General features: G+C 42.7%; 1 protein-coding gene across 1 annotated transcript; it reads left to right on the plus strand.

Moving 5' to 3' along the window:
- Positions 1-487: 487 nt before the first annotated feature.
- Positions 488-14,325, plus strand: LOC129868476 (protein POF1B-like). The gene is made up of 11 exons (XM_055942492.1): positions 488-710; positions 7,855-7,888; positions 8,026-8,106; positions 9,767-9,859; positions 9,979-10,092; positions 10,318-10,470; positions 10,666-10,785; positions 10,942-11,070; positions 12,613-12,686; positions 12,887-13,004; positions 14,168-14,325. Exons 1-11 carry the CDS (start codon positions 508-510, stop codon positions 14,186-14,188), a joined length of 1,140 nt encoding a protein of 379 aa, XP_055798467.1. The 5' UTR covers positions 488-507; the 3' UTR covers positions 14,189-14,325.
- Positions 14,326-14,596: the final 271 nt, after the last annotated feature.

Raw genomic sequence — 14,596 nt, forward strand, 5'->3', positions numbered from 1 at the left:
TTTGATTTGAGTTGAGACAACTTCCCAACAGATTCTCTGTCCCCCTCCGCCAGCAATACATCTGGAACCTGTATCAATTCTGAGAACTGCCAACCTGTCACAATTTTGAAATACTGCTGAAAAACAACAGAACGTCTTAATTGTAACAAATAATCAATCCTGGTCCTGGAGGCCATGGATCTGCCAAGATTTATTGACCTCCGTCTGATTGTTCAAGAGCAGTATAGAGCCAGAGTCATTGCCAGTCATTTTACCCATTCCTATATCCTGGCAACCATGACTGTTGACAGCCATATATGATAGACATGACCTAGAACAGTTGCATGTCTTGTATTATAGTAAACCCACTGTAGGGTGATTAATTCAATAAGTATAGATGCCATATTGCTCTTTCATGCCATGATGATGGTGGGAATGTCTCTCTCTTTTGCTTGTGACAGATTGAGGTCTAAGATTCAACTTGTTCCCTCTCTTTTTCCCCAGGAGGTGGAGGAGGTTAAAGAGGAGATGGTGAACATCGTTAAGAAGAAGGTAGTGAAGAGGGTGATAGAGAGCGTGTCTCAGGTGGGGATAAAGAGTGAGGTGAGGGAGGTAGAGCCCGTGGTGAAGATGGACACACGTTTCTTCGGAGAGCTGCTGGCAGAGGTTTACAGGAAGAACTGTGACATCCACACCTGCATCTCAGAACACGTGGCCAAGATACGTGGAAGGTGTGTTTTGATTTTCTCAACATATAGCCATATTTATATTTATAGCTTTACCCCCCAGCACAACACGTAACAGAATCATTAAGAAAGAAACAAGACAGAAACCAAAGGGAGAGGGCAAATCTAGATCCTACTGAACTGTCCAGACTAGGCTACATTATGAAATACAGTGGCGTGGCACACACCCCCTCAGCCCTCGCAAGGCCCGAGGACCCACGAGCTTTGGGGACCCCCCGGAGGTTGGCCCCCCCAGATAGTATATGAGCAATAAAAAAAAAAATATATATATATATATATTACAGGAAATGTGCTTTAAAATTGCAACATTTTCTCTCAGCCTCATGGATTATTATTTTTTGAATAGCAGGAAATTAGCTCAGGGATTCTTAAAAGTCAGAACAATCCTTGTCCTGCAGGGGAACTTAATTTTTTTAGTTGAATTTTGTTGCATTATTTGAGTTTCAAATGTACATTTATGGGAATTTTATATGGAAAATCTTTGTTTTTAGAATTTTTTAAATACTTTAAATATTATACATTTCCATGTCGGCTCTATGCCTGGAAATGCCCTTGTCCGGAACAAAGGATCGCAATTTCAAACTCTAAAAAAGTGTTTAAAATTCAAAAAATTTGCAGTAATGGATACTAACTGAAACATGATCTTATGTAGTTTCTTGCAATACCCCTCTGTGAATTTAAAGAATATTTCTCTCAAAACTGTGATTCCTAAAAGATGTGTCCAGAGATTTGGTCAACTCTGTCAGATTGACTTGGACCCCTTATGCATGTCCTCATTACATGTAGAAAAGTGTTGGTCCCAAGTTTCATGAGCTGAAATAAAAGATCCCAGAAATTTTCCATACGCACTAAAAGCTTATTTCTCTCTAATTTTGTGCACAAATTTGTTTACATCCCTGTTAGTGAGCATTTCTCCTTTGCCAAAATAATCCATCCACCTGACAGGTTTGGCATATCAAGAAGCTGATTAAACAGCATGATCACTACCCAGGTACACCTTGTGCTGGGGACAAGGTGTACCTGTGTGCACAACACAATGCCACAGATGTCTCACGTTTTTAGGGAGCGTACAATTGGCATACTGACTGCAGGAATGTCCACCAGAGCTGATGCCAGAGAATTTAATGTTAATTTCTCTACCATAAGCAATGTCGTTTTAGAGAATTTGCCAGTGTGTCCAACTGGTCTCACAACCGCAGACCACCTGTAACCACGCCAGCCCAGGACCTCCCCATCCAGATTCTTCACCTGTGATTGTCTGAGACCAGCCACCCAGACAGCTGATGAAACTGTGGGTTTGCACAACCAAAGAATTTCTGCACAAACTGCCCGAAACCATCTCAGGGAAGCTAATCTGTGTCCTCGTTGTCCTTACCAGGGTCTTGACCTGACTGCAGTTTGGTGTTGTAAGCGACTTCAGTGGGCAAATGCTCACCTTTCATGGCCAATGGCACACTGGAGATGTGTGCTCTTCTTTGATGAACTCCGGTTTCAACTGTACCGGGCAGATAGATGGCGTCGTGTGGGCGAGCGGTTGGCTGATGTCAACGTTGTGCCCTATGGTGACGGTGGGGTTACGGTATGGGCAGGCATAAGCTACAGACAACAAGCACAATTGGATTTTATCAATGGCAATTTGAATGCTCACAGATACCGTGATGAGTTCCTGAGGCCAATTGTCATGCCATTCATCCACTGCCATCACCACATGTTTCAGCATGATAATGCATGGCCCCATGTCACAAGGATCTGTACACAATTCTCATACTCACCAGACATGTCACCCATTGAGCATGTTTGGGAATGCTCTAGATCGATATGTACTGTACGACAGCATGATCCAGTTCCCACCAATATCCAGCAACTTCACACAGCCTTTGAAGAGGGGTGGGACAACATTCCACAGGCTACAATCAAGAGCCTGATCAACTCTATACAAAGGAGATGTGTCGTGCTGCACGATGGCAAATGATGGTCACAGCAGATACTGACTGGTTTTCTGATCCATGCCCATACCTTTTGTTAAGGTATCTGTGATCAACAGATACATATCTGTATTCCCAGTCATGTAAAATCCATAGATTAGGGCCTATTGAATTATTCAATTGACTGATTTCCTGATATGAACTGTAACTCAGGAAAATCTTTGAAATTGTTGCATGTTGCGTTTATATTTTTGTTCAGTGTACATTTAACTAAGTTTTAGAGTCATAAAGCAACTGACGAAAACCAAAATTGCTAATGTGTGTACCACTTGAATGAAGAAGAAAAATGATTTTTTTGTCACCTCCACAAAACATCAACTCCAACAGACTTTTGTCTACCGTCAACTCCATCAGAGTACTGAAAGATCTGATAAAGTAGTTGTTTTTATTGGGGATTTATAAATGAATAATTTTCCATATTTTACAATTGGTTGTATTGAACATTTATTTTTAGAGGTAAAAATATGTCTGTTTTGAGTATCTGTTGTCAACTCCGTCAGTGACTTGTCAACTGTGTCACTGATGGCTAACCCCCTGAAGATATACTTTTTGTCAATATTCAGAAAAATATTTTAATCACTGTTTTGCAACATATGCTTAAACAATGGAAGTATTTACTGTGCTAGACCTACAGGATAATGTTTGCTTTATAAATGTTGTTCTATATTCTAAATAAAATAAAAACACGCCAAAATGCTTAAAAAAAAGTGCCCTGGAGTTTGGAGATTTGTATTACATATTTGAATAATCTAATGTTAGAATTAACCTCTATGGGATCGGTGTTGCAGGTTTTCCTACTTACAAAGCATGTAGAGGTCTGTAATTTTTATCATAGGTACACTTCAACTGTGAGAGACGGAATCTAAAACAAAAATCCAGAAAATCACATTGTATGATTTTTAAGTAATTAATTTGCATTTTATTGCATGACATAAGTATTTGATACATCAGAAAAGCAGAACATAATATTTGGTACAGAAACCTTTGTTTGCAATTACAGAGATCATACATTTCCTGTAGTTCTTGACCAGGTTTGCACACACTGCAGCAGGGATTTTGGCCCACTCCTCCATACAGACCTTCTCCAGATCCTTCAGGTTTTGGGGCTGTCGCTGGGCAATACGGACTTTCAGCTCCCTCTAAAGATTTTTTATTGGGTTCAGGTCTTGGAGACTGGCTAGGCCACTCCAGGAGCTTGAGATGGTTCTTACAGAGCCACTCCTTAGTTGCCCTGGCTGTGTGTTTCGAGTCGTTGTCATGCTGGAAGACCCAGCCACGACCCATCTTCAATGCTCTTACTGAGGGAAGGAGGTTATTGGCCAAGATCTCACAATACATGGCCCCATCCATCCTCCCCTCAATACGGTGCAGTCATCCTGTCCCCTTTGCAGAAAAGCATCCCCAAAGAATGATGTTTCCACCTCCATGCTTCACGGTTGGGATGGTGTTCTTGGGGTTGTACTCATCCTTCTTCTTCCTCCAAACACGGCGAGTGGAGTTTTGACCAAAAAGCTCTATTTTTGTCTCATCAGATCACATGACCTTCTCCCATTCCTCCTCTGGATCATCCAGATGGTCATTGGCAAACTTCAGACGGGCCTGGACATGCGCTGGCTTGAGTAGGGGGACCTTGCGTGCGCTGCAGGATTTTAATCCATGACGGCATAGTGTGTTCCTAATGGTTTTCTTTGAGACTGTGGTCCCAGCTCTCTTCAGGTCATTGACCAGGTCCTGCCGTGTAGTTCTGGGCTGATCCCTCACCTTCCTCATGATCATTGATGCCCCACGAGGTGAGATCTTGCATGGAGCCCCAGACCGAGGGTGATTGACCGTCATCTTGAACTTCTTCCATTTTCTAATAATTGCGCCAACAGTTGTTGCCTTCTCACCAAGCTGCTTGCCTATTGTCCTGTAACCCATCCCAGCCTTGTGCAGGTCTACAATTCTATCCCTGATGTCCTTACACAGCTCTCTGGTCTTGGCCATTGTGGAGAGGTTGGAGTCTGTTTGATTGAGTGTGTGGACAGGTGTCTTTTATACAGGTAACGAGTTCAAACAGGTGCAGTTAATACAGGTAATGAGTGGAGAACAGGAGGGCTTCTTAAAGAAAAACTAACAGGTCTGTGAGAGGCGGAATTCTTACTGGTTGGTAGGTGATCAAATACTTATGTCACGCAATAAAATGCAAATTAATTACTTAAAAATCATACAATGTGATTTTCTGGATTTTTGTTTTAGATTCTGTCTCTCACAGTTGAAGTGTACCTATGATAAAAAATTACAGACCTCTACATGCTTTGTAAACCTGCAAAATTGTCAGTGTATCAAATACTTGTTCTCCCCACTGTAGACATATCAGATGTGGGCAGGAAGCTTAGATTCTTGTTAATTTAACTGCACCGTCCAATTTACAGTAGCTATTAAAGTGAAAGAATACCATGCTATTTTTTGAGGAGTGCACAATTATGAACATGAAAAGGTATTAATAAACCAATTAGACACATTTGGGCAGTCTTGATACAACATTTTGAACAGATATGCAATGGTTCATTGGATCAGTCTAAACCGTTGCACATACACTACTGCCATCTAGTGGCCAAAATCTAAATTGCGCCTTGACTGGAATAATACATTATGGCCTTTCTCTTGCATTTCAAAAATGATGATAAAAAAGATTTTAAAATAAACATGCTTTTTTCTTTGTATTATCTTTTACCAGATCTAATGTGTTATATTCTCCTACATTAATTTCACATTTCCACAAACTTCAAAGTGTTTCCTTTCAAATGGTATCAAGAATATGCATTCAGGTCCTGAGCTACAGACAGTTAGATTTGGGTATGTCATTTTGGGCGAAAATTGAAAAAAGGGTACGATGCTTAAGAGGTCAATCATGGCCTTTAAACACTTGTTGGACAATAATTGTAAAAATGATTTATGAAAAGAACGAGGTTGTTCCTTAACATGGTGTGATAGCTGATACTTTGGTCTATCAAAATATATATTTCAAATTTTGTTAATATTAAGACAAATATTTGTGGGAAAAAAGTTGAGATTGTCCGGTCTTTTAAGAATCCCTGACCTCTTAAACATCAATATTATCTTTCAACCTCATGGCAAAATGTTTGAAATAGCATGAGATTAGCGATAAAACTCCCCATTTTTCATTCTGCCCATTAGCAAAAAAACACAAAAAAACCCACCTGCAACTGGAAACTGACATTTCTGAAATACTTTTTCCACTGAATTGATAACAAAGAAGTATAGCCAAGAACAGGTTAGTTGAATGATCTATGTTGTTGCAGTTTGTATGGGGTCTTCCTGTAACGCCCACTTCCCGCATCACCAAAAATCTTAGGTTATATCACATTATTTCCGGTACAATCTGTAGCTTGGCTGCATCATGTTAGCTCCCCACTCACGCTGCACAGAAGCTAACACACTTGAATAATGCAACACGGCATGTAGAAATGTTGCAACTGTTAATTGCTGTTCGCAAGAAAATGTCTAGGCAAGAAGATACCGGTAGCTTCCAGTTTTGTAAGCTAACTTTCCTTACTAGCTTACAGCTGAAGCTAACATCAATTTACTACCCTAGTACCATAACACAAAATATGAGGATTTCAAAGCTCTCACCAAAAATCATAGTCATTTCCAAGAACTTTATTAATTAACTTAGTCTCCTTTGCCTCAGTCACGTCTCTCCTCTCTGTCACTGTGTGTGTGAATGACATCATTAGGTCTTAGAGACAGGGCACACTTTTATCAAATAACCGATTGCTTTTTCTATACAAATGTTGCTGATCAGCACAATAAAATAAGTTCCAAATGGAAAGAAAACAGATTGTTTTTCATCTGTAGCCAAATGAAATCAGCCAAAACCATCTCAATAACTCAATACTGTAGATGCACACACTCCTATTGAATATGCATTCACCTGTATTGTGAATAGGCCTAGCTTACATCTTGATTTACCCAGTTTATCAATAGAGATTTACCATTAAAATAAATGATTACTATTATGTTGTTATGTAGTTAGATTGGTAAAAACACAGTCAAATTGATTGTATGATAGTATAATTGATTCATTAATGCATACTTGGCTGTCTCTGCCTGGATCAGGTGCCATTCTGTGACTGGCTAATACACTTCTAATTTTTTTTGCTGTGGTATTGTTTTGGTATCCAGTATTGTGACGGTATCGAGTATCGTGATACTAAACCTTGTATCGGTATTGATGTCAAAATTCTGATATCGTGACAACACTATTGTGGGGGTGGTTTCAGGGGCTGGCTCAGTATTTAAATCATCAGTGTTAACTCTGGCTCTCCTGTTTCCTCAGTTTCACACTTGGTTCAGAAAGTCCCTCTTAACTCTCTTAACTTGCCAGGCTGGGCCATAAAATACCGTCAAGGTGTGAGGCAGGCTGTGGGCTAATATTCTAACTGAGAGGCTCTATAACTGAATATAATATATGCAGTGCCTTCAGAAAGTATTCACACTCCTTGACTTTTTCCACATGTTGTGTCACAGCATGAATTTAAAATGGATTACATTGAGATGATTTGTCACACAATACCCCATAATGTCAAAGAGCAATTATGTTTTTAGAATTTTTTTTACAAATGTCTTGCGTGTAACACAACAAAATGTGGAATAAGTCAAGGGGTATGAATACTTTCTGAAGGCACTGTATTCATATATATATATATATATATATATATATATATATATATATATATATATATATATATATATATATATATATATTTATATATATATATATATATATATATATATATATATAAAGGTGCACAATGTAAAACTCACAGGGATTTCATGTAAAACTCAGTAATATAAACTCACAGGTTATATACACGTCCTAAATACACCGTAGTGTCATCCATCACCGTAAATCCCGTAATTAGTCACTAGACATTACAACCGTCAGTCAGACCTGACCTCTCTTATTTCTCTAGACTCTCTGTTTACTCATAGTACCTGTGATTCACTGAGCAAACTCTGTTCCCTTCTGCGGCTGACTCCATCATATTATGTGTAGACTGGAGACAGAGATGGTTTATTTAGTCTAATTGTGTGTTTGTCATGCCTGTAATGTGTTTACCTTTCCATCTCTTTCCCAGGAAACACCTCTTAGATCCCAGTAATGACTACAAGGTACAGCAGGGAGGAGCGACCGATGGTTTTACATAACATCATATTAGTCTTGCATTGTTTATATTGATGTGCAGTAGCTATTTATATACGCTGGAAGTGAAAGTATGAAATGAAAGTAACCATTTGTGTGTATGCAGGTAGAGAGAGAGGACATTGAGGCCCTGATCCCCAAAGGAGCATCTGAGCTGACCAAACAGCAGCTCCGCTACCTACTGCAGGTAACACCAAGGGCGGACTGGGACAAAAATTCAATAGAAGACAACAGAGAGAGAGAAGGAGAGATAAAGACTGCCAGTTCCTTAATGTTTTGGGTGCATAATACAGCCAATGACTATATTAAGGAACTGACAGTCTCTCTCTCCCTCTCTGTTTTATTCTATTGAATTCAATATATGACATTCTATGTTTGTCAAGAATGATGCTGGGAATAGTGTATATGGATGCAGATTGATTTCCAGCATTGTGCTTCGTTTGACAGTGCTGCGCGCACATGCATATTTCTCTGCCAAGAAGTGACTGGCCTTTCAGCAAATTAAACATGCTAGAGATTGACGGGACTTTCCAGCCTTAAGTGCGGTGGCTATGTAATGTTATCTGACTCTTGTTAGTCACTTGTTACTACAGCTCAATAACTCACTCGCTGGGCTGAAGAGACTGAGATTCAGAAGTGAATAATCTTTGATAAAGCAATTCAAATACACAGTCCCCAAATGTACCTTAATTTGGCTTGTGTTTAGTAAAAAAGAGCTATATGCAGAGTACATGCTAGTAGATACCTATTGTCACGCCCTGACCTTAGAGATCTGTTTTATGTCTCTATTTTGGTTTGGTCAGGGTGTGAGTTGGGGTGGGTATTCTATGTTCTATTATTTGTATTTCTATGTTTTGGCCGGGTAGGGTTCTCAATCAGGGACAACTGTCTATCGTTGTCTCTGATTGAGAACCATACTTAGGTAGCCCTTTTTCCCACCTGTCTTTTTGGGAAGTTGACTTTGTTAGGGGCACTATAGATCGTGTAAGCTTCACGGTCGTTTCTTCATTTCTTGTTTTGTTGGCGTCATTTTATAAATAAAGAAAATGTACGCTCACCACGCTGCACCTTGGTCCACTTCTTACAACGGCCGTGACACCTATTTCCTTCGCTATGTGTTATAAAAGCCATTCTATCAACTTGTTCAGGTATATTCCAAATAGCCTAGTGTCTAAATGCTCCCCAAAATCTCCCTTCCCTAATTAGCCTACTATAGTAGACATTAAATCTATTTCATAGTACAATATACAGCCAAAATATTAAGTCTAACTGGCAGCAGTAGGCATCATGATCTGTGTCAGTGTGCAGGAGTGTGTATTTCTCTGTTTTCTTCCTTCCTTGACTGCACCACTGCAGCTGATCTGTCATTTCTCACAGACACAACACTCGGACCAACAGAACCAGAACTTTTAGAAAATGTGTCGGCCTCAAGAACCCTTTTTTGGCACCACCTTTCTGTTTTTCTGTTTTGACTGAGTGACTGACAGATTCAGGGTGGGTCTCACTCTCTGATGATGTGCATTTGACTTGTGAATTTGCGCCACCGGGCCAGCCCAGCTTGGTAGGGGGGCCGGCCGTTGCCCACTGGTCAGCCAAATACTCAATATAGATCACTATGAAAAATAGAAATAGCATAAAAGTCGTGTCCATTATATAAAAAAATATATAATATTTATATAATTATTTGTTAATTTCGAGGGCCAATCAGCCCATGGAAAATTATTCCTTTGGTTGTTCCACTATGCCTGAAAATGGCTCATTCAACCTCACCTAACCTCTCTTTCATCAATATCTCTCCTTTATTTTTCATCTCTCTCGCTCTCTCTCCCTCACTCCCACCCTCTCAGACCCGTATGACAGCAGACAAGACAATGCGTCTCCTTCTGACTACCTTCAGCAGTCTGAGGGAGGAGCTGATCCACATGTCAGAAGATCTGAGGGTAAGATCTGGGGCCTGGGCCACTATAGGAACCTCTTATGCTCTTAACTGTCTCATTGAGATATACATGCAGGCAGGCCGTCTTACAGAGTCTTACTGCCTCTGTCTCTGTTCTCCCAGCGTCTGGAGAGTGAGAAGGAGTCCCTGGAGAGAGACCTGAGCTTCAAGGCTGACCAGGCTGAGCAGTATGACCGCCTCCTAGAAGCCATACGAGAGAACAACAGACAGCTACAGGTAGGTGTGTTGTGTGTGTGAGAATTTGGGAGAGTGTGTGTATGTGTTTATGTGTGTCTTCCACTGTGTGTTGCTTGTCTGTGTTTGCCTGCGTGTACACCTCTTCTGTAGGTGTTTTTGAAAGAGAGTATCTCTGCCCTGTATGTTAGTGCAATGGGTGTATGACTGTGTGTGGGTAACTCTATCTATCCATCCATCCATCCATCCATCCATCCATCCATATAGATATCTCTGAAGGAGACCAGCTCCAGCCAGCGGACCCTGGAGACTCAGCTCCTGAGCAGCCGCACTACAGACTCAAACAGGGACTTCCGCATCAAAGAACTGGAGGGCAGCTACCGAGCCCTGGAGAAGGAAAATGAGATGCTCAAACAGAAGGTACTCTAACGCTACCCTCCTCCATCTCTGGCTCTAACCCATCTCACTTCAGAGAATAAACTCTTAGCAATTCCTTTTACTCATGTTAGCAATTCCTTGTACTCATGATGACTGTAGTATCCGACTGTAGAATTATTCTCATAGATCGAACTTGTTAACTAACCTGTGTCTCCCTCTGTATCCATCTTCATCCAGTTGGCTGGACAGTGCAGCAGTAGCACCATTCAGATGAATACAGAGGAGCTGTCGCGTCAGTACTCAGAGCAGCTAGCTGCCCTGCGCCAGGAGAAGGACAAGGAACTGCAGAGCCTCAGGGTAAGAAGCCTACAGGGATGCATGGATACAGGGATGGGGCATTCCTGCTCTGTTGGAAGTACTGTAGCAGTACTGACTGTGCTTGTGAGAAGAAATATGGGTAGCTAGTTGTTATACTGAATGTGAGTGTCTCTGACTATCTGTTGGTATGTCCAGACCCAGCTGACGCGGATCACCACAGAGTATACCACGGAGAGGTCAGGTGACAAGAGCCTGCATCTCCGCATCACACAGCTGCTGACAACACTGGAGCAGCGGGAGGTCGTCATCAAACGTCAGGAAGAGGTCAGGGGTCATAGCTACTGGTCACTGGTCAGCCCGGCCCCTTAGATATAGATCTAGGAAATGTCTACTCCTGTAATTGGAAAAATCTAGAACCAAATTAACCCAACAGTTTTGGATTAGAAAAACAGCCTGCTTCTTGGGTCTGTCCTCACCCTGCATCTAGGGTCTGTCCTCACCCTGCTTCTAGGGTCTGTCCTCACCCTGCTTCTAGGGTCTGTCCTCACCCTGCTTCTAGGGTCTGTACTCACCCTGCTTCTAGGGTCTGTCCTAGCCCTGCTTCTAGGGTCTGTCCTCACCCTGCTTCTAGGGTCTGTCCTCACCCTGCTTCTAGGGTCTGTTCTCACCCTGCTTCTAGGGTCTGTCCTCACCCTGCTTCTAGGGTCTGTCCTAACCCTGCTTCTAGGGTCTGTACTCACCCTGCTTCTAGGGTCTGTCCTAGCCCTGCTTCTAGGGTCTGTTCTCACCCTGCTTCTAGGGTCTGTCCTAACCCTGCTTCTAGGGTCTGTACTCACCCTGCTTCTAGGGTCTGTCCTAGCCCTGCTTCTAGGGTCTGTCCTCACCCTGCTTCTAGGGTCTGTCCTAGCCCTGCTTCTAGGGTCTGTCCTAACCCTGCTTCTAGGGTCTGTTCTCACCCTGCTTCTAGGGTCTGTTCTCACCCTGTTTCTAGGGTCTGTCCTCACCCTGCTTCTAGGGTCTGTTCTCACCCTGTTTCTAGGGTCTGTCCTCACCCTGTTTCTAGGATCTGTTCTTACCCTGCTTCTAGGGTCTGTCCTAACCCTGCTTCTAGGATCTGTTCTTATCCTGCTTCTAGGGTTTGCTCTTACCCCGCTTCTAGGGTCTGTCCTAACCCTGCTTCTAGGGTCTGTTCTCACCCTGCTTCTAGGGTTTGCTCTTACCCCGCTTCTAGGGTCTGTTCTCACCCTGCTTCTAGGATCTGTCCTCACCCTGCTTCTAGGGTCTGTCCTAACCCTGCTTCTAGGGTCTGTTCTCACCCTGCTTCTAGGGTTTGCTCTTACCCCGCTTCTAGGGTCTGTTCTCACCCTGCTTCTAGGATCTGTCCTCACCCTGCTTCTAGGGTCTGTCCTAACCCTGCTTCTAGGGTCTGTTCTCACCCTGCTTCTAGGGTCTGTCCTAACCCTGCTTCTAGGATCTGTTCTTACCCTGCTTCTAGGATCTGTTCTTATCCTGCTTCTAGGGTTTGCTCTTACCCCGCTTCTAGGGTCTGTTTTAACCCTGCTTCTAGGATCTGTTCTTATCCTGCTTCTAGGGTTTGCTCTTACCCCGCTTCTAGGGTTTGTTGCCTAACTTGTTTCCATAATCAAGTGATTGGTTTTGTTTAGGCCAGTCTGACTATATTATCCCACAGTAGTTGTGTTAATTTGGCTCCAAAGGATCCTTTAATGTCACCTCAGGAATGTATTTACCTGACACGTCGTGCACCTTTAGCTCCATCATTAACACCTATATTACGGCACAGGCCTCATTCCTCCTCCTCCCTCCTTATTCACATTTGACCTCCCATCTCTGACCTTTAACCTCCAGGAGATCTGGCAGTTGCAGCAGGAGAAGAAGAGAGACAGCTCCAAGAACGTCACCACGACCACTATCACCAAAAGGTCAGCCCCCAACAATACCATGAGCCTATTTTATGGGGAATATTTGGGGCAGTAGCTCCTCTAAAATGGGTTAATGTAATTTGGGATGCCTAGTGTGGTATTTCACAAAACAGGATTTTGTACTGGTGCACAGGAGGTACTTAACCAACCAGGTTGTGGTCCTTACTGTGTATAATTGATAACTGTGTATGACTGTGTAGGTACAGGAACCAGTACCCCCTCCTGGGCCTGCTAACTGATGACTACAATTCCACATCGCCCGTCAAGGATACCAAGACCATCGTAATCGAGAGCCGGACGGGGGAGATGATCAAACAGGTAGAGTAGAGCAGGGAGGAAGTAGAAACTAGATGGCCATGCTAGAAAGGACAAACTACGGTATAGCTATACTGTCAGAACTGATGAGTAAGTACATCAGCTATTGTTCTCAGTTTAGAGTTTGTAGTGAGGGGTAACATTAGGGTAACGATTAAGGTTAGGGTTAGTGGTTAAAAGGAAATGTATGATTAGTGATTAGGAAGGGCTATTCATCTGTCCATTCTGGCATGGCCAAATAGCGTGAACCATGTGTGTACTGCCATGGGGCCCCAGGAGGGAGAGAGCTTGGGACCCTCACTGGGCTGTTACTATCTGGCCCTGTCAGAAGCTGGGCAAGGGTCCGCCGTGTGAGGAGAGGATGATGGATGGAAGTTGACTCCTCTGTGGTCCTGGAGAGCCAGGACCTGATGGCATGGAGAGACCATGTTAAATTCTGCCTCTTTCTGTTAGTAGTAAAATAAATTCATTTTCTCCCGACTCTACTAAATTCCATATTGGGGTTGTGGATGCTTAATTGGACAGGCACCCTGGTTTGTGAGAGTCATGCATGGGGTTGTGAGTAAGTTTGGAATGGATTTAGGGTGACAGCACAGACGTTTCCAGGGATTGGAGTAGGGCTGCACAATTAAGCAAATTCACATTGAAATCCCAATATTGACATGTGCAATATCCATATCGCAAGAGATCCATATGGCATGCAATATTTGGAAACACTTCTTAACTGGGTGTAACGTCTGTTTTTTTGTGTTTACTCTGTCTCTCTCCTTTTGTGGCCTTCCCACACACACCATGCACCTGTCACTCAGCAGAGCATTTCCACCTCCTCACTGTTAGATTCCCTATAAATTTGCATGCTGTTCCTTTAGGTCAGATGCAGTCAGAATATTGTTCCAAACAAGAACGGTGCTTTTTAGATTTGTATTTCTTGCTCATATCGTGCAGCCCTAGTTTGATCCACTGACAGTCTCAGCACTCTTATGACAAGTCAATCATAGGACTAGAAGAGATCAAGCTTGTTGTCTTTCCAATGTTGAATGAAAGAGTAGTATGGCAGATAACAGTGAGTGGTAAACAGCAAGAAACAAATATTTTGTAATTACAGCTGATGGATTAACCCTTCACGCCATAACGACCGTATCCGTGTTCTGTTCATCTCGAAACAGGAAATCATTACAACCCCTTAAAGACACTGCTTCTCTCGGACAAATTACAACCCCTTAAAGACACTGCTTCTCTCGGACAAATTACAACCCCTTAAAGACACTGCTTCTCTCTGCTCTGCACAGGAATGAATGACAAGAAGACCTTGACACCCCCCCCCCCCCCCAGCATGCGTCCCTCTCCCCGTCCCTCCTCCTCGGGGCTCCCAGGGTGGTGGTGGCTGGGGTTAGGCACCCCTATATATGGGATGGGTGGTTTGGACCAAATGGGGTTTGCTTGGACAGGAGGCTTCACTTTGGTTGGGATGGGGGGCATCGAATACTCAACAACCAAATATGTTATAGTAGAAGCTTAGCGGTTAAGAGTTAGGCCAGTAACCGAAAAGGTTGCTGGTTCGAAATCCCTGAGCAGACTAGGTGAAAAATCTGTCT

Source organism: Salvelinus fontinalis, chromosome 13, assembly GCF_029448725.1.
Source record: "Salvelinus fontinalis isolate EN_2023a chromosome 13, ASM2944872v1, whole genome shotgun sequence".
Taxonomy (NCBI): domain Eukaryota; kingdom Metazoa; phylum Chordata; class Actinopteri; order Salmoniformes; family Salmonidae; genus Salvelinus; species Salvelinus fontinalis.

Bases quoted from the DNA above. Each gene is read 5' to 3' on its own strand.
- LOC129868476 (XM_055942492.1), top strand. From the start codon at position 508: ATGGTGAACATCGTTAAGAAGAAGGTAGTGAAGAGGGTGATAGAGAGC. The intron at 10,093-10,317 runs GTAGGTGTGTTG...CCATCCATATAG, and splicing joins AGAACAACAGACAGCTACAG to ATATCTCTGAAGGAGACCAG. The intron at 13,005-14,167 runs GTAGAGTAGAGC...ATCTCGAAACAG, and splicing joins CGGGGGAGATGATCAAACAG to GAAATCATTACAACCCCTTA.